At 47.1% G+C, this 21,036-nt stretch overlaps 2 protein-coding genes across 8 annotated transcripts; one reads left to right on the forward strand and one right to left on the reverse strand.

The window, feature by feature from the left end:
* Nucleotides 1-1,148: 1,148 nt before the first annotated feature.
* HVCN1 (hydrogen voltage gated channel 1) lies at nucleotides 1,149-6,782 on the forward strand. Its single transcript, XM_027689730.1, has 6 exons — nucleotides 1,149-1,242; nucleotides 2,635-2,861; nucleotides 3,306-3,410; nucleotides 3,872-4,103; nucleotides 6,059-6,171; nucleotides 6,431-6,782. Exons 2-6 carry the CDS (start codon nucleotides 2,667-2,669, stop codon nucleotides 6,494-6,496), a joined length of 711 nt encoding a protein of 236 aa, XP_027545531.1. The 5' UTR covers nucleotides 1,149-1,242; nucleotides 2,635-2,666; the 3' UTR covers nucleotides 6,497-6,782.
* TCTN1 (tectonic family member 1) lies at nucleotides 4,468-21,005 on the reverse strand. 7 transcript variants are annotated; one of them, XR_003535227.1, is made up of 16 exons: nucleotides 20,822-21,005; nucleotides 19,222-19,342; nucleotides 16,954-17,084; nucleotides 16,061-16,227; nucleotides 15,575-15,662; nucleotides 14,658-14,767; nucleotides 12,040-12,060; nucleotides 11,511-11,636; nucleotides 10,806-10,931; nucleotides 10,388-10,470; nucleotides 9,915-10,055; nucleotides 9,457-9,613; nucleotides 8,499-8,624; nucleotides 8,027-8,171; nucleotides 6,201-6,351; nucleotides 4,468-4,572 (listed from the first exon to the last, which is right to left on the reverse strand). XR_003535227.1 is itself a non-coding variant. In XM_027689726.1 (15 exons), exons 1-14 carry the CDS (start codon nucleotides 20,985-20,987, stop codon nucleotides 8,028-8,030), a joined length of 1,707 nt encoding a protein of 568 aa, XP_027545527.1. In that variant the 5' UTR covers nucleotides 20,988-21,005; the 3' UTR covers nucleotides 4,482-4,568; nucleotide 8,027. The 7 variants fall into 7 exon arrangements, 5 of the variants coding, with proteins under 5 accessions (XP_027545527.1, XP_027545528.1, XP_027545526.1 ...); XR_003535228.1 differs by having other exon boundaries at nucleotides 6,201-6,387; XM_027689726.1 differs by lacking the exon at nucleotides 6,201-6,351 and having other exon boundaries at nucleotides 4,482-4,568.
* Nucleotides 21,006-21,036: the final 31 nt, after the last annotated feature.

A 21,036-nucleotide genomic window follows, 5' to 3' on the forward strand; every position in this document is an offset into this window, starting at 1 on the left:
AAAACATCCATTTTCCTTGCAGTGTTCAAACCTGTTCAGGTCCCCGGGGACACGGGGTGGGGGGTTTGGGCACATGTCCCTCATGGGGAAGCAGAAGCTGGTGGGGTTTTCTCCTTAAAATCCACAGTCCTTACCCAGAAGGGGATCAGATCTGCAGAGCTCTCAGGTGCAGATCTTCCACCATTGGCTGATTGTGTTGGTGTTTATTGGACTCAGCTGAGACCAAAATGCCCAAATTAGCTGGAAACCCCCAGGACAAACCTCCCTGCTGCGGCTCCAGGGCTGTGCCTTTGCTGTCCCACTCCTCTGCCCAGGTGAGCTCTGTAAGTGGGTGTTTTGGGGGGAGGGCTGAGGGATGGGGCATTTGGAGTCCCAGGAGGGTGTTACCTGTGTTCATTCCCCAGGGAGGAGGATGGGGATGGGCCTGTGCGCTCTGGGATGAGGTGCTAGAAAATACTTAGGTTCCAGGAAAAGTTTTAGGTGTTCTCTGGGAGGAAACCCTTTCCAAGAAGGGTCTTGGGGCTCTTAGAAGTGCAAAACTGGAGATATGTTTATTACTTGGAGAAAATCAGAAATATTTCTGATTTGTTGTAGCAGAGATGCCTCCGAGGTGGGTTCCTGGTGCTTTTCACAGCTGATGGTTTTTTCAGGACATTTCCAAAACAGCTTGGTTTTGGAAGCCAGAGGGGAACTCTAGACATGAAGAGGCCTCTGACCAAACAGGAGCCTATAAATGGAGGCAGATTAAACAAGGCCTGATTCCTGGGTTTTATATTTGTATAATCCCCGGACCTCCACCAACTTTGTGGGACTGATCTGTGTCCCTGCTCAGCAGCCACGCTCTGAGCTCGGCAGAGACTCGGGATTTAACTTCCCACCGTCCTGGATCTTTGCTCTCTGTGTCGGGCAGGGAAAAAAAAAAAAAGTTTAAAAACAGTGGAAAAAAAAAGTTTAAACTCCATCCGGCGGCTTCTCCTGTTCCGGCAGCTCCCGAACAGGGGGAAAAAGAAAAGCTGCGGAAAGGGGAAATGTCGGACGGGACCGCCGGGGATGGATGAGGGAAGCCTGAGGATGGATGGGGGACCCGGTGATGGATGGGGGGACCCGCTGGAGCCCCTCCGGGCGCGGTGGGAGGAGGCGGCGGGGCCGGGCTGGGGCCGCCCCTGTCCGGGGGAGGCGGGGCCGGTCCGCGGAGGCCCCGCGGCGGCGGCGGCTCAGGCACAGCCGGGACGAGCACGAACGGTACCGGGGACCGAGGGGAACGGGGCCGGGGGTAGCGGGGGGCGGCCGGGGCGTTCCCGGGGCTCGGCCCGGTGGGTGCCGGCCGGGGGTGGGGGGTTGCAGCGGGGGCCGCCACGTCCTTCCCCCGGGGTCCCGCCCCGCCCCAGGGCTCCGTCCCGCTCCGCCAGGCTGGGGATGGGGGAGGTCGGGGAGCCCCGGGGTCCGGGACGCTCCACCCGCCGGCGGCGGCTCCAGGCCCCGCGGCCGCCCCGCACGGGGCTGGGGGGCGATGCTTGGGGCCGCTCCCCGGGGGGCTCCGCTCGGTGCCTGGGGACGGAGAACGAAGGTGCTGCCCCTGTGGCGGCACCGAGGGACCATCTCCGTCCTCACGGCAGGTGACGGGGTGGCCGTAGCCCACCCGCCCTCCGGCACCACCGCCGCTGGGAGCGGAGCCCAGCGGGGGCCGAGGGCAGGGCGAGCAGCCCCGGAGCACGGGCTGGGCCGGGGGAGGTTGTGCTGAGCCCCCCGGGCGGCTCCGGGAAAGGACGGGAGCGGGGCGGGGATGGGGGTTGTGCTGGCGGCGGGAGCGCATCTCGGAGGGTTTGTGGGCCACACAGTCTCGCCGGGCTGCCCAAAGAGGAAGGAGAGCTGGGGCGGCTGCGATGGGAACACAGGAGCCTCTCCTAAAGCCCTTCAGCTCATCTGTGAGACCCCCGGGTCTTGCACTCCCAGCGAACTCGGTGTTTCATCCGTGTGGTTTGCATTGCTGGAGTGTGGCCTTAATGATTAGGAATTGGGTTTAGTGGTCTTGCCCCTCACAGGGTGTCCACAGGGATGGGCTGAAACTGGGATGCCCAAGGGTGAGGTCGACTCTGGAGGATGCAGGGAGAGGAGATGGGGAGGTCAGTGTCACCCACTGGCCAGGTTGAAACGTGGGGATCACCTGCTTCATTTACCTGCAAAGGCTGAAATAACAGGGGTCCCTGATGTTAATGACGGGAAACCATGGCTGTTCTTCCCCTTGGCTTCTGATCAGCAGCCTCCGTGGATCAGTGTCCAACAGAAACACAAGGGCAGCTGCCTCCACCTGCATCACAAGGTGTCAGATAAGGGCTGGTGCTTTTTTGCTCCTGTAATCGATGCTTTGTTTGGAGAAGTTTGGAAAAAACTCGCGAGGAAGTTCCTCGTTGTGGAGCAGCAGATGGGGCACAAACAGGGCTGGGGAGGGCGGCGGGGGCTCCTCGTGGTGCTGGGGGAGGGGGACGTGATGCAAAACCTGCGGTCCCAGCGTTTAGCAACTTCCCGTCAGCTGGGCCTGTCACGGTCCTGTCCCCTCCCTGGGGTGAAACCGGGAGATTTGGCAGCTTTGGTCTGCCCTGAGCGGGGAGGTGACGCTCTGCTCTTGTCCCTCAGTTGGCAGGGTGATGCCAGCTTGACCCAGAGCCATGTCCAAGTACCTGAAGCACTTCACGGTGGTGGGCGATGACCCCGTGCAGTGGAGCAACGACTACCAGAAATGGGAGGAGGAGGAGGACAATGGGGACAAGCAGCCGGACTCGGAGATCAAGGTGGAGCCCGCCAGGAGACAGATCTCCTTCCAGTACATGATGAAAAAGCTCTTCAGCTCCCACAGGTTTCAGGTGAGGCAGAACAAGCCCAGGCCAAGGGCGGGTGTGGGATGGAGCTCAGGGAGCGGGGCTGAGCTCGTGAGCCGTCAGCTGAGCTGTGCTGTGGGAGCTGAGCTGAGCTGCTCCCGTGGGTGCAGGTGTTTCCTGAGCGGGGACAGGCCCCGGTGCCTCTGGGTCACTGCAGCACCAGCACGTGCTCCCCCTGTCTCGAGCTCCCCACATCAAGGGCTGGGAGGTGGTTGGGTTTATGGGGAGCCAAGTGGTTTCATGGGGGTGAGACTTCACAGGAATAACCCACCATCCAGGGGGAGTGGGAGCAATGGAAAGCTCCATGAAACACAACCAGCTAAATCAGGGCTGTGGGTGTTGGGGTGTGTTCAGCTGTAAGGGCCACAATGGCTCCTCTTGTGATCTGTCTGTGCTGGGAGGGGATTCATGTTGGTTCTTCTCTGACAGATCGGGGTTGTCTGGCTGGTGATCCTGGATGCCTTGTTGGTTCTTGGGGAATTGCTCATGGACTTGAAAATCATCCATCCGGACAAATATAACATAACCCCAAAGGTAGAGTGTGGGGAAATGTCACCATGAACAGTGATTTCCCTCCCTTTGGTGGCTCAGAGCCTCCCCTGGATAGGCTGGCTGGGCAAGGCAGGACCTGGAGCTCCAGCCCTGCCGACCTGATGGTCCCCACACACAAAGGAGGGGCTCACAGGGGTGTGTGGGGCTGACCTGGCTCAGCTCACGCCAGTCTCTGCAGCAGCTTCAGGTTTCCTTGGGCTGCAGCAGAGCTGGATCACTCCCACCACCCTCCTCCTGCTCCTCTTCACAGCTCCTGGACCAGTTCCCCAGCACCACAGGCTGCCACATACTCTATCCTTTAGAGCACAAGTCCCCAGCCCTTCTCCCTGTAGAGCCCAACCAGACGTGCCCTCAAGCAGTGGAGGTTTTCCATCCTGCCCTGCTCGTGTGCACACAGGGGGGTTTCCTGCTTCCTACCTTCAACTTGTGCTGCCTTTTCCCAGGTTTTCCACTACCTCTCCCTGTCCATTTTAACCATCTTCCTGGTCGAGGTGGGGTTCAAGGTGTTCGTGTATCGCCGCGAGTTCTTCCACCACAAGTTCGAGGTGCTGGACGGGGTGGTCGTGGTCGTGTCCTTCGTGCTCGACGTCGTCCTCATCTTCCGGGAGCACGAGTTCGAGGCCGTGGGGCTCCTGATCCTGCTGCGGCTCTGGAGGGTGGCCCGGATCATCAACGGTGGGTGAGGGGGTGTCCTGGGCCAGGGGCTGGATTTGTCACCTCCCCTGAATTACCTGGGCTCGTGTCTTTGTTCTCTCCTCACACCCATCTGTGAGACCCCTGATCTTGGCCTCCCAGTTAACTTGGAGTTCCACCCCTGTGGTTTTCCTTGCTGGAGTGTGGCCAGAGTCAGGCTGCAATTTCTTTGGAGCAGGGACAGACATTCCCCCTAAAAAGCACCATAATCTATTCCTCTTCACACCTCCTGGACCAGTTTCCCAGCATCACTGCCTGCCACACACTCTGGCTGTCCATCCTCGAGAATGATGGCTCACATCCTAAGTTTCCACTGTAGGATCCTTCTGGCAATATTTTAACAGGGGCTTCTACAGCAGAGTAGGATTTAATGCTCTGTTCTGTTGCTACTCCTCCATCCCCTCCAGGGATGCTGCAGGAAACATCCTTGTCTCACCCTGGATCTTTCTTGCTTGGATTCAAAGGTTTTACCATAAAAAGAGAAATAGAAAAAAGAATAGAAATCAGACTTAAGTGACTTTGCTGTGGAAATTGTAAATTGTTGCAAATAGGTGTTAATTCAGAGTATAGCTGGAAACACTTTCTTCCTTCTTGGGGAAGGAATTTTGGGATTCCAAAAAATGTAGTAATGAGATTATCTCTAATTCCTGCGTGAAACCTCAGCCCAACTGCTGTCCTGTGCCTCCAGCTCAGGTTTGGTGAGTGCTCTGCATTTGGCACAGAGGGATCAGAGGAGGGGATGGCTGGGGCTGTGTCTGTTTTCAGCCCTCACTGCCCTTTGGATGGGGAGAACGTGCCTGGTCAGCAGCAGCCGGAGGGAGGGAGGATGTGAGAGCAGCTTGTGGCTTCTCTCAGTTCAGAGTGAAAGTCAGAGAGAAACTGGATTTGCCTGCAGCCCTGGGAGCCATGGGCTCTTACAGCAGAAAACAGGGTTGCTGTTACAAGAAAATCCCCTTATCCTTGGCTGCTCCTGGTTTCCCCACCAGTTTTTTGCACTTGCTGGAGGAACAGAGGGAACAAAGGGAACGTGCCCCATGCTCAGGTGCCGTGTCTGTGCCTGGCATGGTTCAGTGCCCCTGACAGGGACTGGGTTACACCAGCTGGGGACTGGTTGATGTTAGCAATGCAAATAATGCTTTGTCCTCTGAGCAATGAACCCCAAAACCCCAAACCTGCTGCCTGCAGCACGAGAACCAGACACCCCTCAGTGCCTCCTGCGCGTTGTTCCGGAGGAGCCGTGTCGGGGAGGAGGAACGGGATGTTCTTCGTGCTCCCACCAGGCTGATTTATTTTTTCCCCCCTCAGAAAAGGATGGCAAGAAAAAGCCTTTAGTGTGGGGGCTGAGTTCACGTGTCCTCACCTAATGGTGCTTGTAGAGAAGTGACACCTCTGCCGTGGTGAGATGTGGCGTGTCCTTAGTGCAGCTGGGCAAGGTGAAGCCAAAACCTGGTGGATCTGAGGATGTGCCATGTCCTGTTCCACTGGGTTAAGCCATGTCCTGATCCATTGGGATGTTCCATGTCCTGTTCCCCCAGGCCACAGCAATCAGCTCCAGGGCACGAGCCCCAGGCTGTGCCCTGCTGTCAGAGCAGGTCCTGACTACACCTAAAACCTGCTAAAACACAGCAAAGCTTCCAGCTCCATCCCCCCCAGGCTCTGCCAAGGGAGTACATTCAAATCCAGGATTTGAGTGACAGTCTGAGTGATTAATTCAGCTCTGCCTCTTCCCAGCAGAGTATCCCTATCCGAATCCCTCGGGTGGCTGATTTAAAACCCTCCTCATTAAGAAAAGCACTTGGGAAGGGTGGTTGGAAGATGACAGAACCTAAACTGGAGAGGAACGTGTTTAACTCCTTGAGCACAGACCCTGTGTCCTGTTAATTCTGCTCGTGGCTGTTTTACAATGTAAAGCAAATCCCCTGGGAATTGTTCCACAGGAATAATTTTATCGGTGAAGACCCGCTCGGAACAACAAGTGTCCAAGTTAAAACAAGCCAACCTGAAACTTGCAACAAGGCTGGAACAACTGGAACACAGCTGTGTAGAGAAGGTAAAAAGCCACTTTTAATTTGGGTTTACCTGCCTGGGATCCTTGTGCAAGGCTGGCACTGTTGGAATGGTTTCCTCACTGGAAAGTGTGGGGTGCCCTACCCAAGTTCCCTGAGCTGCTCCTTCTCCAAAGTGATGTTTCCCTCTGTCCTACTTCCTTTAGCCAGGTTGTCCTGCTTTCCTGCAGCAGTGGGAAGATCTGTGGGAACCTGAGGAGCTATTTTAAGGATATTAATGATTTAGCTTTTTGTCTCCTACAGGAGCAAGAAATTGAGAGGCTGAACAACATCTTAAAGCAGCATGGACTCCTCAGCCAGCCAAAGTAGGAGGCCAGTTTTCCAAGGTGGGAATTCTGCCTGGAGAGTGCAGTGTTGGAATCCACCAGCTTGACCTGAAAGGTTTTTCTGTCTCTTTACTTCCTCTTGCATTGTGTTGTCTATAAACATTTTCTATTTGGCCACACTTTGATCAGACCTTGAGACTGCAAAAAGAGTTTTGCTGGAAAATTAATCACACACAGTCCCTGTAAACAGCAATTTTTTTCCCCTTTCTTGTACAGTTGTACAGTCAAAATTGCAAAATAATTTAATAAAGACATCTTTACAAGCTACACACCCGTAGAAGTACCACTTATTTAAAATAATTTCATTTTTTCTGTGATAATGTTCTTTGTTTGCAACATCTTGTAGAACTTGCAGTAGAAATGATAAGAACTCAGGCTTGAAAAGATCTTTTCTCGTCCACCAGCTGGCTGCTCATCATCAATACATCTCTTTGCCAACCATTCTCCTCATATTGTTGGTAGTTTCCTCATTTCTGTTGCTGCTTGTGCCACTTTGTTATTTATATAACATTTGTTTCAAAACCACCAACAGGCCGCTCCTTCCCTTGACAATCAAATCAGCCCCAAAATAGAGACAAACATGTGCCACCCCACGTCAGACAGAGCCTTGTTCCACCAGCAGGTCCCAGGTCTGATACTGCATTTTCTCATCCCTTCTTCCCTTTTCAGTTCACTGGGCTACAAAGTTCTTTGTTTCCACAGCTCATAAATCAAGGTGTTAAAAGAACTGGAATATGTCAGAACAGATGTAGGTGAGTGGAACTGCTGGGAACAGTCAGGCTCCAGAAAAGCCATTAAAAAGGAAATTCTAAAGGACCAGGCTGGTGTTCAAGCACAACATGAGCATTTGCAGGTACTGGAAGGTCCCCATGGAGACACTATTTGATAGTTGGAGAGTCAGATTCGATGAGTGGGAATTCTGAAAGGTGTCTCCAATGGATTTTAGCCAGACTCAGCTGGAAGGGTCCTTGAGTTTTGCTCAAAGCATAACTGAACTGTTCAGATTTTTAAAGAAAGGTAATTAATTAGTGGTGTGGGGGAAATAGCCAGAAATACGTGGCTTATTCAGGTATGGGGGTAGACAAAGCAGAGGCCTTATCTAATAGCACATGATTGCTTTAATTAGCAATTCAGCTCTGCTGTTATGGGATAATGAAGCCTGGTTTCCTTTGGAGCTGTGCTGGGTCCCTTCCCCTCCTGCCCCCACAGGCAGGGAGCTGGGAAGGGATCTGATGTGCTGGAAAGCTGGTGGCTGCACATGTGCTGACCAGCAAGTTCATATCTGGACCCTTTTTCCTCTCAGTGAGTTATAATTTGGAACTTTCCACTTAATGTGGGTTTTTTTAACCCTTCTGAGAACCCTCACAAGGTCTCACCCCTTCTCTCTTGGCTGATTTTAGCCCAGTTTATCTACAATTTAGATGAAACTCATGGCCCATCACAGTGACTGGATAAACCTTGGATGGAAGATCAGGAAAAGCAGAAATGTGGGGGTTTTTTAATGAATGCTTACCTTAGACAAATGGATAGAAAAAATCAAAGGGTAACTTGATGTTAATGGTGGGCCAAGCCTTATAGCCTGGCTCTGCAGGTGAGGAAATGTCAGTGAAAACAACAGAACTTGTTATAGGAATAGTCCTTTCCCTTCCTGAGGGAAGCTGCAATGAAAATACAAACAGGAATTAGCTTCAGCCTTCTGTTTGTATGACTGGTTTATTTGGGTTATTTGGTCTGGGTTACATTTTCACCTGTCACTTGTAAATTTTTTTTTCCATATACGGTCCCATGTTTCTTTTCATTAATGATGTATGGATTTTTATTGAAGGGTTTTGGCAAGCAGCCACAGCTGTGTTTGAGCTGGAGGAGAACTGTTGGGTGGAATAAATGTGAAGTGCTGCCTTCAGATAAAGAGATTATCTGGGTCACTGGCACACAGGAAAACAAGCCCTTTGTTTTATCTTAAACCCTGTAATTTAATTACATACCTGCTTCAGTGTGGTGGTGGTGAGTGTTGCTGTAACATTCACTATCCTGGCTTGGGGATTGACCAGGGATCCATATTTAGTCCACTTCACTTCTATTCCAAAGGACACTGGAATTTGGCACGAGCTCTGCAAAGTGTTAGAAATCCTCTCATTGTCTGACTTACACAAAAGCCACTTCATTAATTAATTATTCTTCTTATTAAGGGGCAGGGTGACCCAAGAAGCTCTCTGGGGAGGCAGCAGAGGTGCTGCAGCCTTTGCTGTCCCTGCAGATTCTCCATAGAAGTGACTCTGTACCTGCATTTCAGCAGGACTGTCCTACCTCAGGCAGGATTTGGCTCTTGGTGATTGTGCTCAGCTGGGACAAAGTAGGAACACTGGTGGGACAGCAGAAAATCCTGGACTCTGCCAGGGCAGAATTTTGAAGCCAACAAGCTGAACTATTTTTAGGCATTTCTTCTTGAACTGTCACGTTTCTGGTGACAGAAATTACTCACTCTTTGGTTGCAAAAGCATTCAAGGCACCTGTACACAAAGTGTCATCTCCTATTGTGCTTCAAAGGATTCTTGTTCTCTTACCCTGACCTGGTGCAAGAGGAGAAACAGTGATTCTGTTACTTCACTCTTTCAACCTCACCTCTGGTGCTTCATCCCCTCTGAAGAGCAGGACTAAACTATGGCTAGAAGTCATTTTGCACCCAATATGTTGTCCTGAGCCATAAGAGGGTAGCAGCTTGATTCAAAATAAACCCTGTCTTCTACAGCAAGAGTGAAACTCCTCCTTTGTGAATATTCCAGGAATTTCCTCCAGTTTGTTTCTGCATTTTTTCCCTCCCATATTTTTTCTTCTAACTGGTTGCTGCATTTTTAGGCTGGGAAGGTTGAGCTGGTGCTGCATTACAGGTGCAGAGGAGAGAGGACAGTGAGAGTGAAGGTGGAGGGTGGTGTGACTTTTCACCTGTTCTGAGATGTGGAGGTGAGTTATTGGCACCCAGTCAAGCACATCCTGGGCTTGGGAATTCCCAAATGAGGCCACATACTCAGGAAAGTTTTGGCCCTTCAGTACATCCAGGAGGGTCTGAGCCAAAGGCTGGCATTTCATAGCTGCTGTAATTCTTCCAGAAAACAAAACAAAACAAAAAAAAAGAGATGAGTTACAGCAAAATCCATTGGTTTGGCACAGGCATCATTTCTCCTGCTCCCATGCTCTGTTCAAGCCTTCTGGCTACAGTTGCTAATGCCCACAATCTTTTCAAGGGAAAGACCATTGTTAATTAAATGCCATTTTTTAGAATTAAATACTCCATTCCCAATACTCCTCCAGCTGTAGGACCAGCCAGGACCTGAACAGAGCCTGAGGGAAAAGGTTGTCAGAGGGTTAAAAGCACTAAATTAAAAATAAAGATTAGTTCTTACCGTAACTTACAGCCTGAGATCATGTTATAACCAAATAACACGGGGGCTCTGGCTCCCTGTGCTGCCAGGCAGTCCTGGGTGGATGTGCTCTGCAGGATGGAGAGCTGGCTGTGTTTGTTGGTGCTCTGAGTGATGCCAAATGTAACACACAGTTAAGGGGAAATTCAGCACTTCATGTGTTTCAGGACAAAAAAAGAATCCTTAATCATATCCTTAAAATACATCTGAAAGTGCTGTAATAGCTCCAGACTCCTCTCACAGTGTGAAGCTCCAGGATGTGCAATGAAGGTCTAAATCCACTCACTACACAGTCCCAGGAGATTGCAGTCAGGACTGAGTCATTCCCTTCTAAAACACAGCCAGAAAAGCACTCTTTTATACAGATATATTTTACAGATGTCCAGGCTAGAAAGGGTTTGTGAAGATGGACCAGAGCAAGTGCTGCAAACAGAAATTCAGCAGGGAAAGGATATCCTTGAGGCCAGAATCCTGCTCTCACAGGTAGCCCAACAACATAACCAGGATTGCCACTGAGAGGAACTGGCTTTGTGTCTACCTGTAATGCAAACACACAGGATTAGATCCTACCTTGCACTGAAAGGGCTGGAAAACACAGAAATATTTCAGTTATTTTAGGATTATTTATTGCCTGGAATGATTAGTAAGGCTGTAAGTCAGACTTTGCTTTCTCTGGATACAGAGCCACAAGATGGGGCCTGTAAATGTGACACTTTGGAGGCCTTTACTGCCCAGCTCTGAAATGCTGCCTCCTCTGTGTATCCAGGGCAAGTCATACTTCACCTTGCTGCTCACAATTGTTCTGATTCAAGTTTAATAAGTTTTGTAATTAAATGTCTCTCAACAAGTCACCCATGACATCTCCACAGTTACCTGAGTGAAGCTGATTTGGAAGCTCTGCTGGATTGAAAGTGCTTCTTTGGTAATTGCCCCCAAGACAAAAGCAGCAGCTGCTTCTATTATTTCTCCTGTGTCTGTGTAGGTAATGTGATAACTCACCTGAAAATTAAACATTTTAGATGTTCATTTGAATAAATGCATAAGAGAAACTGGGGGGGGGGAATGAAGCTAAAATTATTCAAGTGTTTTATTTCTTCCTCGCTTAAGAAACTCTGAACTACAGAGTGGGGATATATTATATCCTCTAGAGCTTCTTCAAAACTGACTTCTTTAAGCATAAACACAATGTTCATCTACTTAAGGTTAAAAAATGAGATGATGTGCAACATCTATTCCTCTCTCTGTGCCATCAGTGTGCCTGAAATCATCTTCTCCCAAGCATAAAGCAGATTCTACACTCATGTTATTGTCTGTTTTGTCATATACACACAGTAATGACAGACAAGGATTTCAACCTTTCAAGGATTTCTCCGTGTTATGTTGCATATAGTTATTATTTTGTTGCAAAACACTCTCTTTTATCCCAAACTCGGTGTCTCTCCTGTGACATTTGCTTTGGGGATGTCACAATCCATGGGAACTTCAAGGCCTTCCTGACAGCTTTGCAATTTGTGCATCAGGAGTGATTTGCTGCAAAGATTCCTCCCATCAAACACCAACAAGGGCTGTCAGACCTACCCCAAGGACTATATTTAAGCACAGTTCCTCCAAAATCATGGGGAGCCTCAGGACATCAGCACTCTTCAGTAAAGTCTTCATTCCATCCAGGGACTGGACAACTATGGACTGGACAGAAATATTAACCTGGAAAACAAACTCAGGTCAGTTCTGAATATGGGTATAATTAATTTTGGCTCTTTCTGTGTTATTGTATTCATGACCCTTCCTGGTTCAGTAATTCTCTGAACAATTCCTGTGTTACACATACTGCAGAAGCTCAACCAAAGGGTCTATTTTTAAGTAATTAAAGAGATTTACTTAAAAAGAGAAAGTTTTATATGAGGGGAATGTATCAGGCTTGAATGTTTGCAGGCAGCATATTATCTTGCTGTTGCTGACCACCATTACTGATGGTAAATTATATTTTTTTTTACTGTAAATATTAAGGATTAAGTCCTTGTTCTGATCAAGTCAGTGAAAAACTTGCAATGACTATAACTAAGAATTTTGCCCCCAGCTCTCCCAGCTAATTTAGAAGGGTACATACCATCTGACTTGATTTGGGCACCTAGGGAAGAATAAAAGGACAAATTAAAACAATAGCAAAGGTAAGACCTATTGCAGTAGCAGTTAAACAAAGCAGGTAAGGCTTAACTCCTTTGCCTATTTAACTCCCTCACTACAATAACTTTCACACTGTGGAAGTGATTGGATACACCCCACAGTATCCAGAGGTAGGAAAAGAACTGCTGTTCTCTGTGGCCAGTGGGAAAAATCTTATAATCCAATCCCCTCCTTCCTCTGACTCCTGGAACTATTCACAGACCTCCAGTTTAGGAAGTTGGCCAGGCTGTGCTTCCCAAAGAAATGAAGAGCCTTTGTTGTCCTGTTCTGATGGTGAGAATTCCATAGTTGCATGGTCTTTAAACCAAAAAATGAGAAGCAAGTCTCCCTTTTGTTATACAGCACAAAAATTTCCACCAATATTTCATGGAAAAGCAGAAGTATTGGACCAAGGTCATCAGTCAGGCCTGAAAAATACCCTCATAAAGCACCACTTCATCAAATTTCACTTTTCTGATTTCCCAATGAGTGTTTGAGTCACATCTTTGGGACAGGACCAAGAGCTGGACTCTGACCATGAAGCAATTGTGCAGAATTCTGATGGGATGCAGAGAGCAGTGACTCATCCAGGAACACATTCCCAAGAGCTGGAGCCCTGGAGGTGATGCAGGCAGAGTCTGTCCCATATTTATCATCCCAAGGTACAGCTCAGCCATCAGAACCAGCTCTGTGAATAAAGGTGCTTGTAAAGATTAGATTTGTCCTTCAGGGCATCACTATTCCTGACTAGGGAAGAGGGAATGAGCACCATTCCTGGAATTGTGTTTATCCATGACTGGGGTGATGGATCATGGCTCTGTAGGTCGCTGGCAGCACTGCAGCCTCACTGTGCCTCCCACTGACTCTGCTTCCCACCTGGAAGGGAGGAGAGAAAGGGCAGGAGCAGCTCTTTGCTTTGGCAGCTCCAAGTACACCCTGACCGTGGTGTGAAGCATCTTGGCAGAGGATTCCAAGAACCACCCCCCACTGGGATCTGCTGGACAGGCCAGGGTAGAGATAAACTGGTTAACACGGATTAACTGCAACAATTACCAAGACATTCCTCCCACTCCAGCTGTCCCTCCCGGCAGTGAGGACGGGGCTTTCTGAAGGCCCTGCTCTCCCAGTGCTCCCAGTAAGGCTCCCTGGCTTACTGGTTTGCCGTTTCTTTGGCCAGCAGCTCCACCTGCTGGCACTGGCAGGGCTCCTGCTCTGCCCTGTGATACCACCATCTTCTGATGTCACATCCCACCCTCAGCTCCCTTTGGGAAGGGGATCTCCCTGCAGAGCGACTCCAGCATTTATTCAGCCTTCTCCAGTTCCTGCATCTGATCCTTCCTGACACCCACTGATCTCTCCTGAGCTGGGCAACTGTCTTGGCAAGCAGCACATGGCTGTTATTCCTCACTGTTCCACTGAGGAAGGGGAATTCATCTTCAAATTCCAAAGCACTCCGCTGCTGGAGCCTGGCCTGGCCATCCTTGTTCTCTCCTGGTCCTGCAGCCAAGGAGAACTCTAATTTTGGGAGTACATGGAAACACTCAAAGCCCTTCTGAGGCAGTTTTTTCCACTTATTCCCCAGCAGGTTGATCAAAAGCCAACATCTGTGAGCAATCCCTGCCTGATTCCAACAAGGTTCTCAATGAGCAGGAGAATGATCCCACCTGTGAAAGTGGCTTTCCTTTCCTGTTGGCACCTTTGGAATCTGTAAGGAGACTGGAAGGGGTCTTTAAGCAGTCACTCACTGCTAATTAAATCAATTTAAATAATCACATAGATCAAAAACATCTTAATGGTGAAGAGGATGCTGTTTCTTGAAGAGTTTCAGCTTCTGGAAGGAGCCATCGGGTCAAGGTCTGATGGGTTTCAGGTTCAATTTTACAGGAGTGATTTCTTTGTCTTCCCGAATATCCTCAAAGGGGATTTATTTGTATGTGAGACATCATCCTCCAGGTCAAAAAGGGAGGAAAAAGCAGGCTTAGCTTTGAAAAATAACCACAGACTGGATGTGGTAGTTGGCAGATCCAAACAAATTTGCTGTCAGTGGGGTAAAAGTCATGTTCTTTGAGGAGCATAAGGGAGGTTTAGTACAGTGTGCCATCAAAAACTGAGGCTTGGGGGAAGGGGGCAGATGCAGAGGATTAAACCTTAGTTTTACCAGCTCTTTAAAACTCACATTTCTTGGAATTATTCACGCTGGTAACAGGCTTCTTGGAAAAGCCTGAACATGCACAAAAGCATGAAAGTGCAGCAAGCACCGGTTCAGGGAGCTTGCCTCTTCAAAACTATTATTTTGTATTTCATCTTTGACTCTATTATTTATATTTGGCTAAGCAGAGAACAGAAAATTATTCTGTTACCAAAGCTTGAAGTAAAAACATTCCCAAAGGCTTTCTGTATAAAAGTCTGTTGTATGGGGAGATGGTTTTTTCCCAACCCACAATTTAAAAACCCAAATAAAACACCATATCCTTTAGTAAATAGACATTACTTAATTCTGCAGATTCAGAAAGATCTGTAATATCAACAGGCAGCTGTACAACTGTTTCAAATCATACTTACTGCCAAAATGCTGGAGTTGATGTAGAACAGCATATTAAGTGCTTGAATGCTTTCACATTTTTCCACACTTACTGATCTGATGCATTTTGTGGCCTGGTTTACTAAAAACCCTGAGAAAAAAGTCCAAGTATCAAAGGAAATTAAAGAGTAATTACGAAAAGCAGAAATAAATAACATAAGAATCTTAAGTACAAGCAAAAGTGAAAGTAAGTGTCATCTCTACTGTAGATAAGGAAACAAAGAATGATACTTTCTTATATTCTCACAAAATGCTATGAGATAAAATATTCCTTCTTAACAAGCAGTTGAAGCCTCATAAAAGCTAGAAAAAGATTTATTCCTTCATTTTTGAGATCCCATAAGGTTTTTTGTTTCACAAGAGACCTCAGCTCTCCTCTAGTCACCACCAGCACAGTTGTGAGCCCCCACTGACAGTGGGCTTTGGGAAATGCAGGTGGGGGTTTGCACATGGGTTTTTTTTTCTTTTCCTGCCTCTGCAGATTTTCAGGAAACTGTGTGAAAGGTTAAAATGTAGAGCTCCAGCCTGCAAGTGGGACTTGAGAAAGGGACCTCAGTGTACAAAGGGACAGCTGGCAAAGGCTGCAATACCCTCTTCCCTCATGGGGTCACCCTTGTGCTGTTTGATTAAAGCAATTATGCCAAATAGGATGTTTTATTGGTGGACAAACAGCCCATCAACAAGGTTTTCAGGGGTTTACTTTGAATGTTCAACAGAGATGCAAAACAACTTCCATTCTATGTCTAAAAACCACAGACAAACAGAAGCTATTTGAAAATAATGTGCTCATTTTATCTGGATTTACATTGAGGGGTGTGCCAGCTTTCTGCCTGACGAATCCAAGCCAGAGCAGGATCCTCTAAAGCAAATCAAATGGAATTCAAATGCGTTTTCCAACCTGCAGGATTGGCATCAGAGCACCAGGAGGAGACAACAGGACTTGGCAGTCTCAGAAATGCATCCTCTGTCTGTATAGGAACCCCATACTGCCAAAAAACCACAGATTCAGGGACACAGGTGTGTTTCAGCCCATCAAAGCTTTACAGAATTTTCATTAACAATAAATATGAATAGAAGAAGTGCTTATTTCCACTATATCTGTCAATAATTTATAGTACTTTGTGCATCAGTTTTTAAGCCATTGCTACAGCTTTATGTCTAACATAGCAAAAAAAAAGCTACTTACTTTTCAAAGTCCTTAAAAATCTAGTTCTCTTTCTGAGTTAACACACTACACTTCTGGTTTCTACATTTCCATATTTAAAGACCAATATAAATTTTGTCTCTTCCAGAAGAACTGTATTATTTAAAAGCAGATGCAAACAATGCTGACTTGTTCTTTCATGGAACAATCTAATACTTATTGAATCAGATAATTATTTACCTCATATCTCTGAGTTTCATTTGCATCAGGACGGTCTGGAGCATCTGTGTCCATATTCCAGCTCTCAGGCTCAGCACTGAAAGCAGCACTCCCAAACTCATTAAGCAAATCATCAAAATTTTCTGGAGTTGGCATTTCAGGGGACCTGAGGTAAAGTGCTTGTTTATCTGCCCAAACATTTAAAAAATGAGATGGCTTTTAGGATATAAAGGACACAGAAACAATATTTAGTAACCATTTCTCCTTCTGGAGTGGTTGAAAACTCTGTGATAGAAAACTACCAGTGCAGCTTAATCTTTAAGAGAAAACCTAAACAGGATCTTAGTTTATCTCACCCAGATGTATGAAAGCACAAATTTTATCATAAGGAAAGTCCTTTGCTTTCAAAATCCTGGTTTCTAACAGCATAATTTCCAAACCACACATGTCAATTAGTGTCTGCAGTCTCCATGCTAAATATTCAGGTGATTACTGCACAGTCATAATTAAATTAAGAGGACACAGTGCTGATCACTTTTAACTGCCCTGCAAGTCACTTCAAAGTTTGGCATAAAGGATTTGTACCACAGATTTGGATCAGATTGGGAAGTCACTTTTCCATGAGACAACTTTAAATTTGATTTGTAGGGAATGCTAAATTATTTTTTTTAAAAAGGCACCCAAAACTGTATGGTTTTTTTCCAACAGAGACGAGTTAAAAGTATGAGATGTTTTAAGTCCGTGGTTTCACAAGTGAAAGGATCACAACATAAGGACTGTGAGCAGGCAGAATCACCAGCTTTCTGAGAGGTTTAATAAAATAGAAAGAGTTTTAAATTTAGTCTCTTTCTGGCTCCTAAAGAGCTTACAAAAATAACATCACAATGTTTAATACTGGCAACAACTCTACTTACAGTTTGTAGCATGAATGCAGAAAATACTGGGGTTGACTTGGTCAATTAATTGAAATATCCTTTCTGGTGGGTTTGCTTCAACATCAAGAGAATATACAGCAGCTTTCTGCCTGCACAGGTGGCTGTCACCTCTGCAAGCAAGAATAATAAATGAATGATCCACTAGAAGTTAGTGTTGACCACATTTTAAAGTTCTTTCCACGTACTGAGGCAGCATCACAAAAAAATAAGGCATAAGATTACTCTTTTAATACAATTTGTATAATTGTGCAGCCTTAGAAGGCTCCTGTTGTTTTATACTCTGTGCTTAGCAATAAATAACACAGAATTCTTCCACATGTGGTATTTAGCAGAGAAATCTGTGAGCAGCAACATGAAGGAAGGTAAGAAACAGGGAAGAACCTGCCAGGGATAATATTGGAGCTAAAGTGACAAATGGGATGAGATCCAGGTGGTTGAGGCACCAAAAATGCAGGTACACCCAAGTGAGAAGTCTGAGCTTTGGGGTAACATGATGGCAGGGCAGGAGAAAAGGTCAGTTTTGTGGATATTGGAATAATCTCCACTTTGGGCAGGGAGTGGGAAAGAATCCTACTTGAGGTCAATGTAAAAGAAGGGCAGAGTGAGAAACAGGAGGTGGAACAGCCCCATGAGTCTGGGAGAAGTGTTTGAGGCTGTGCCAGGGGTTCATCCCCAGCCCAGAAGTGCAGGAATGTGCCAGTTCAGGCCCTGGGAGACCTGGAGTGTCCCACATGCTGCAAATCCAAGCTGAGGATTTGTGAAACCAGTTTTCAGCAGGGATAGGGAGCAGTCAAGGACAGGCACTGGGAAGTCAAACGGTTTCTAGAAATTTGGCAGCCTGGAGTTAAACTCTTCCATGACAGGATCATTTGTCAGTCAGATCCCATCATAAATCAACCCCTTTTCCTGCTGTTTCAGAGACCACATGGATCCCTCTTCCTTGGGATCAGCCAAACTAAATAAATATACAAATGTATATAAACCCAGATGTAAATCATGAGATCCACAATAATTGCAGACATTAAAAAACCCCTGGATTTTCATGCAAAAGGAACATTTCACACAAAAAGAATTTGGGGAAAGAAACACAACTTCATTTTAGGCACTTCTAGTTGACAAAGAGAGAACAGTCACCCCAGGCAATTAAAGTGTCACTCAGGAAGGTGTTGATTAGACCTTTCTGATATATATAAATATCTCTAAATGGGTGGCAGGAGTCATTGTGTGCAAGAACAATAAGAAACCACAGTCTGGCATGATTGCTAATTCAAATTTCAAAGCACCAAGAATAAACCCCAGTGCTCAGATTGGCATAATTTATACAGAAGGTGGGCTGAAAAGCTGCACTTATTGTTCTCAGAGTTCACCAAGAGATTTTTTTTCCCACTAGGATTTTGAAGGGAGCTTTCTGAACTCCTTTTTGAGAGGTTGAAATGGGATGAAGGGGTTTTTAGAGCAACTAAACAGCAAAGAAACAACTGTTGGCTCTAGTTTATTGGTATAATGTTAAATTTTAGTGGTGTTGAAGTGACAGACTGGCAGGGAGGCAGCAGGTTGGGATGGTGACTTTAAAATTAAGACCAGAACAATGCTCACACTACTTCAAAAAGCTCTGAATTGATCAAGTTTTTAGCTGATATCACAAATGTAATCAAAGATGTTACTGATTAATTGCTAATGACCTACAGAGGTGGTCAGACGGTATCATTTTCCTTAACGTCCAGGCACTTCATTATATTAATGGAAGTCTAAAGATACATCATTTTACCCCCCAAAAAAGCATCACCACCTGAGTGTCCACAGACAGGAGCACAGGAGGAAAAAAGGAATAAGGGAAAGAGGTGTTTATACACAAAGAGCATTGATTGCATCCAGAGAATGGTTCTAGTACCAATAACTATGTGCTATTTTATGGCAGCACCTTGTAGTTGAAGGTCATTGGAAATTTTTAGGAGGGGAAGGAGATCCTGCAGCATTCAGGATGCATGCACCTGGGAAATTGTGAAATGCAACCATGTATTTAGCAAGATCTCTCAAATAATTTTAAAGAAATATGTCTACAGACTTCTCATTTAATGATTTCAAAATAAAGGAGCTTGTTTAAGTATTGGGGCCAAAGGTTTCCAGGCCTAGGGCAGGAAGATCTGGAGAAAGTGGAGTCAGGATGGCAGCAGGGAGGGGCTGGGAATTGGTGAGAGGAGAGGGCAGAGCCCTGATTTTGTGTTTTAGTGTTATTTATCCACTCACGTGACCACAGGGGTCAAGCAGGCAGTGAAGAGGCTGAACTCCTCCGGGGTGCAATCGGGGTCACAGCAGCAGTTGACATCACACTGTGCCACCAGCAGGTCACACACACACAGCCTGGCAACTGCAGAGAGATGAAATCAGAACTGGGGCTGGGATTTCACACCTTCCAGCTCATTCCCGAACACCCTCACCCTTCACCTCCACTTGGTTCTGACAATGGCTAAATCCAAACTCATCTGCTCTTTTTTGAAGCCATTTTTAAAAGCCATCCTTAGAAAAAATCTATTTGAGACACATGGACAAAACTGAGAAACTAAAATCTGACAGCGTGTTCCTTGAGAAATAAAAAAACCAGCCTAACAGGAATTTTGAAGGTATATAAAAAATATACTCAGCCCTCCAGATGTCAAAAAAAAGAGATACAAACAAAAAGGTGTTAATTTCAATTTACTGGGAAGAAAAATAAAACATTTTGAAAGAGTGAGATGTTTATAAGCATTAAGCAGTAAAACACTTCCCTGATGTGCCAACATAACAAGAGTTGACTTCTTTGAAACTGTTTTTTCTCTCTGTCTTTAGCTGCTGTGAAATATTGTAATCACTGAGAGAGGAGTTGTTAATTCTGTAAACTGGCCCCACAAAATGTTTGGTCACTTAGAACACTCTTAGGTTTTCAAGTTTATAAATGCAAAGAACAGATATTACTCTACTGAACTGTTTTGAGAGTTGCTGTTCTATAATAAATCCTGCCAAAAGAACAGCACAGAATGAGGAAAATTAAGCTCAGTGTTTTATAGGCAAGACATTCAAAGGGTATTTTCATAATTAATTCTTTTATTTCAGTTGGACTGTTGCCTGTTCCTCTATGGCTTCCTGGGTGTTGTCTGACCACCTGAACAGTACCCAGGTATTTCCTGGAATCTCTGAAGTTCTGCCTGTTCTGTTGGCTGAGTTTAGCCCTGGAATCCTTAGTTCACCCCGTAAACAAGAGAAATTTAAATATGAACGATTAGATTGCAAGGTTATGTCTCCCAGATTAGGGATTTAAGTCTCTTTTCCCTAAGGAGGGAGCACTGGGACGGGTTTCATCTGGCAACTAATCCATAGAAAGCTGAATTGATGGAAATAAGAAGTTAAATTAAAATGTAGCCAATCAGACAGTGGGAAACACCTTCTGAGAGCACAGTAACAAGGATTTATTTACATATTGGTATGACAATGTATCCGCAGCACTGGGGCTGAATGAGGAATCTGGGGGCAAAGTGGGCACGTGGAGCTCTCCAAGGAGATCCAGGGGAGCCTCTGCGGGGTCGGACCCTGCGCGGGGAGCGGGGGAGGGCTCAGAGCAGGGGCTGGAGGGGCAGGAGACCCTGCCCTACACCCGCGGGCACACACAGGGCTGGGTGATGGTCAGATATGTGATAGACACATATTGCTGCAGCAACCCCCCGAGATGCCCAGGGAGAAGCCGGGCAGTTTTCCCAGTCCCGGGGCGGCTGCAAGGGGAGGGAAAGAGGCACCAAGGGCGCAGTGGCGACAGGAGGCCGCGCGCGGGGCTCCCCTCGCCCAGGAAGCGCCGTAGCCCCCGCAGGGCACCCACCGTCCGTGACCGGGGCCGGCGCGCAGTGGGCCCGCGCCTGGGCGGCACCGCGAGTGTCTGCGGGCTCCTCGCTCGGCTCCGCTGCCCAGAGCGGCGGCGGGAGTAGGAGGAGGAGGATGAAGAGAAGGATGAGGACGGGGAAAGCCGCGCTCCTGGGCGCCGCCATGGCGGCCGCCCTTAGCAACGGTTGCCAGGGCAGGGCGACCCTGCCTCTC

The sequence above is a fragment of the Neopelma chrysocephalum genome, unplaced genomic scaffold (assembly GCF_003984885.1).
Source record: "Neopelma chrysocephalum unplaced genomic scaffold, ASM398488v2 Primary Assembly neopelma1_77, whole genome shotgun sequence".
Lineage (NCBI taxonomy): Eukaryota > Metazoa > Chordata > Aves > Passeriformes > Pipridae > Neopelma > Neopelma chrysocephalum.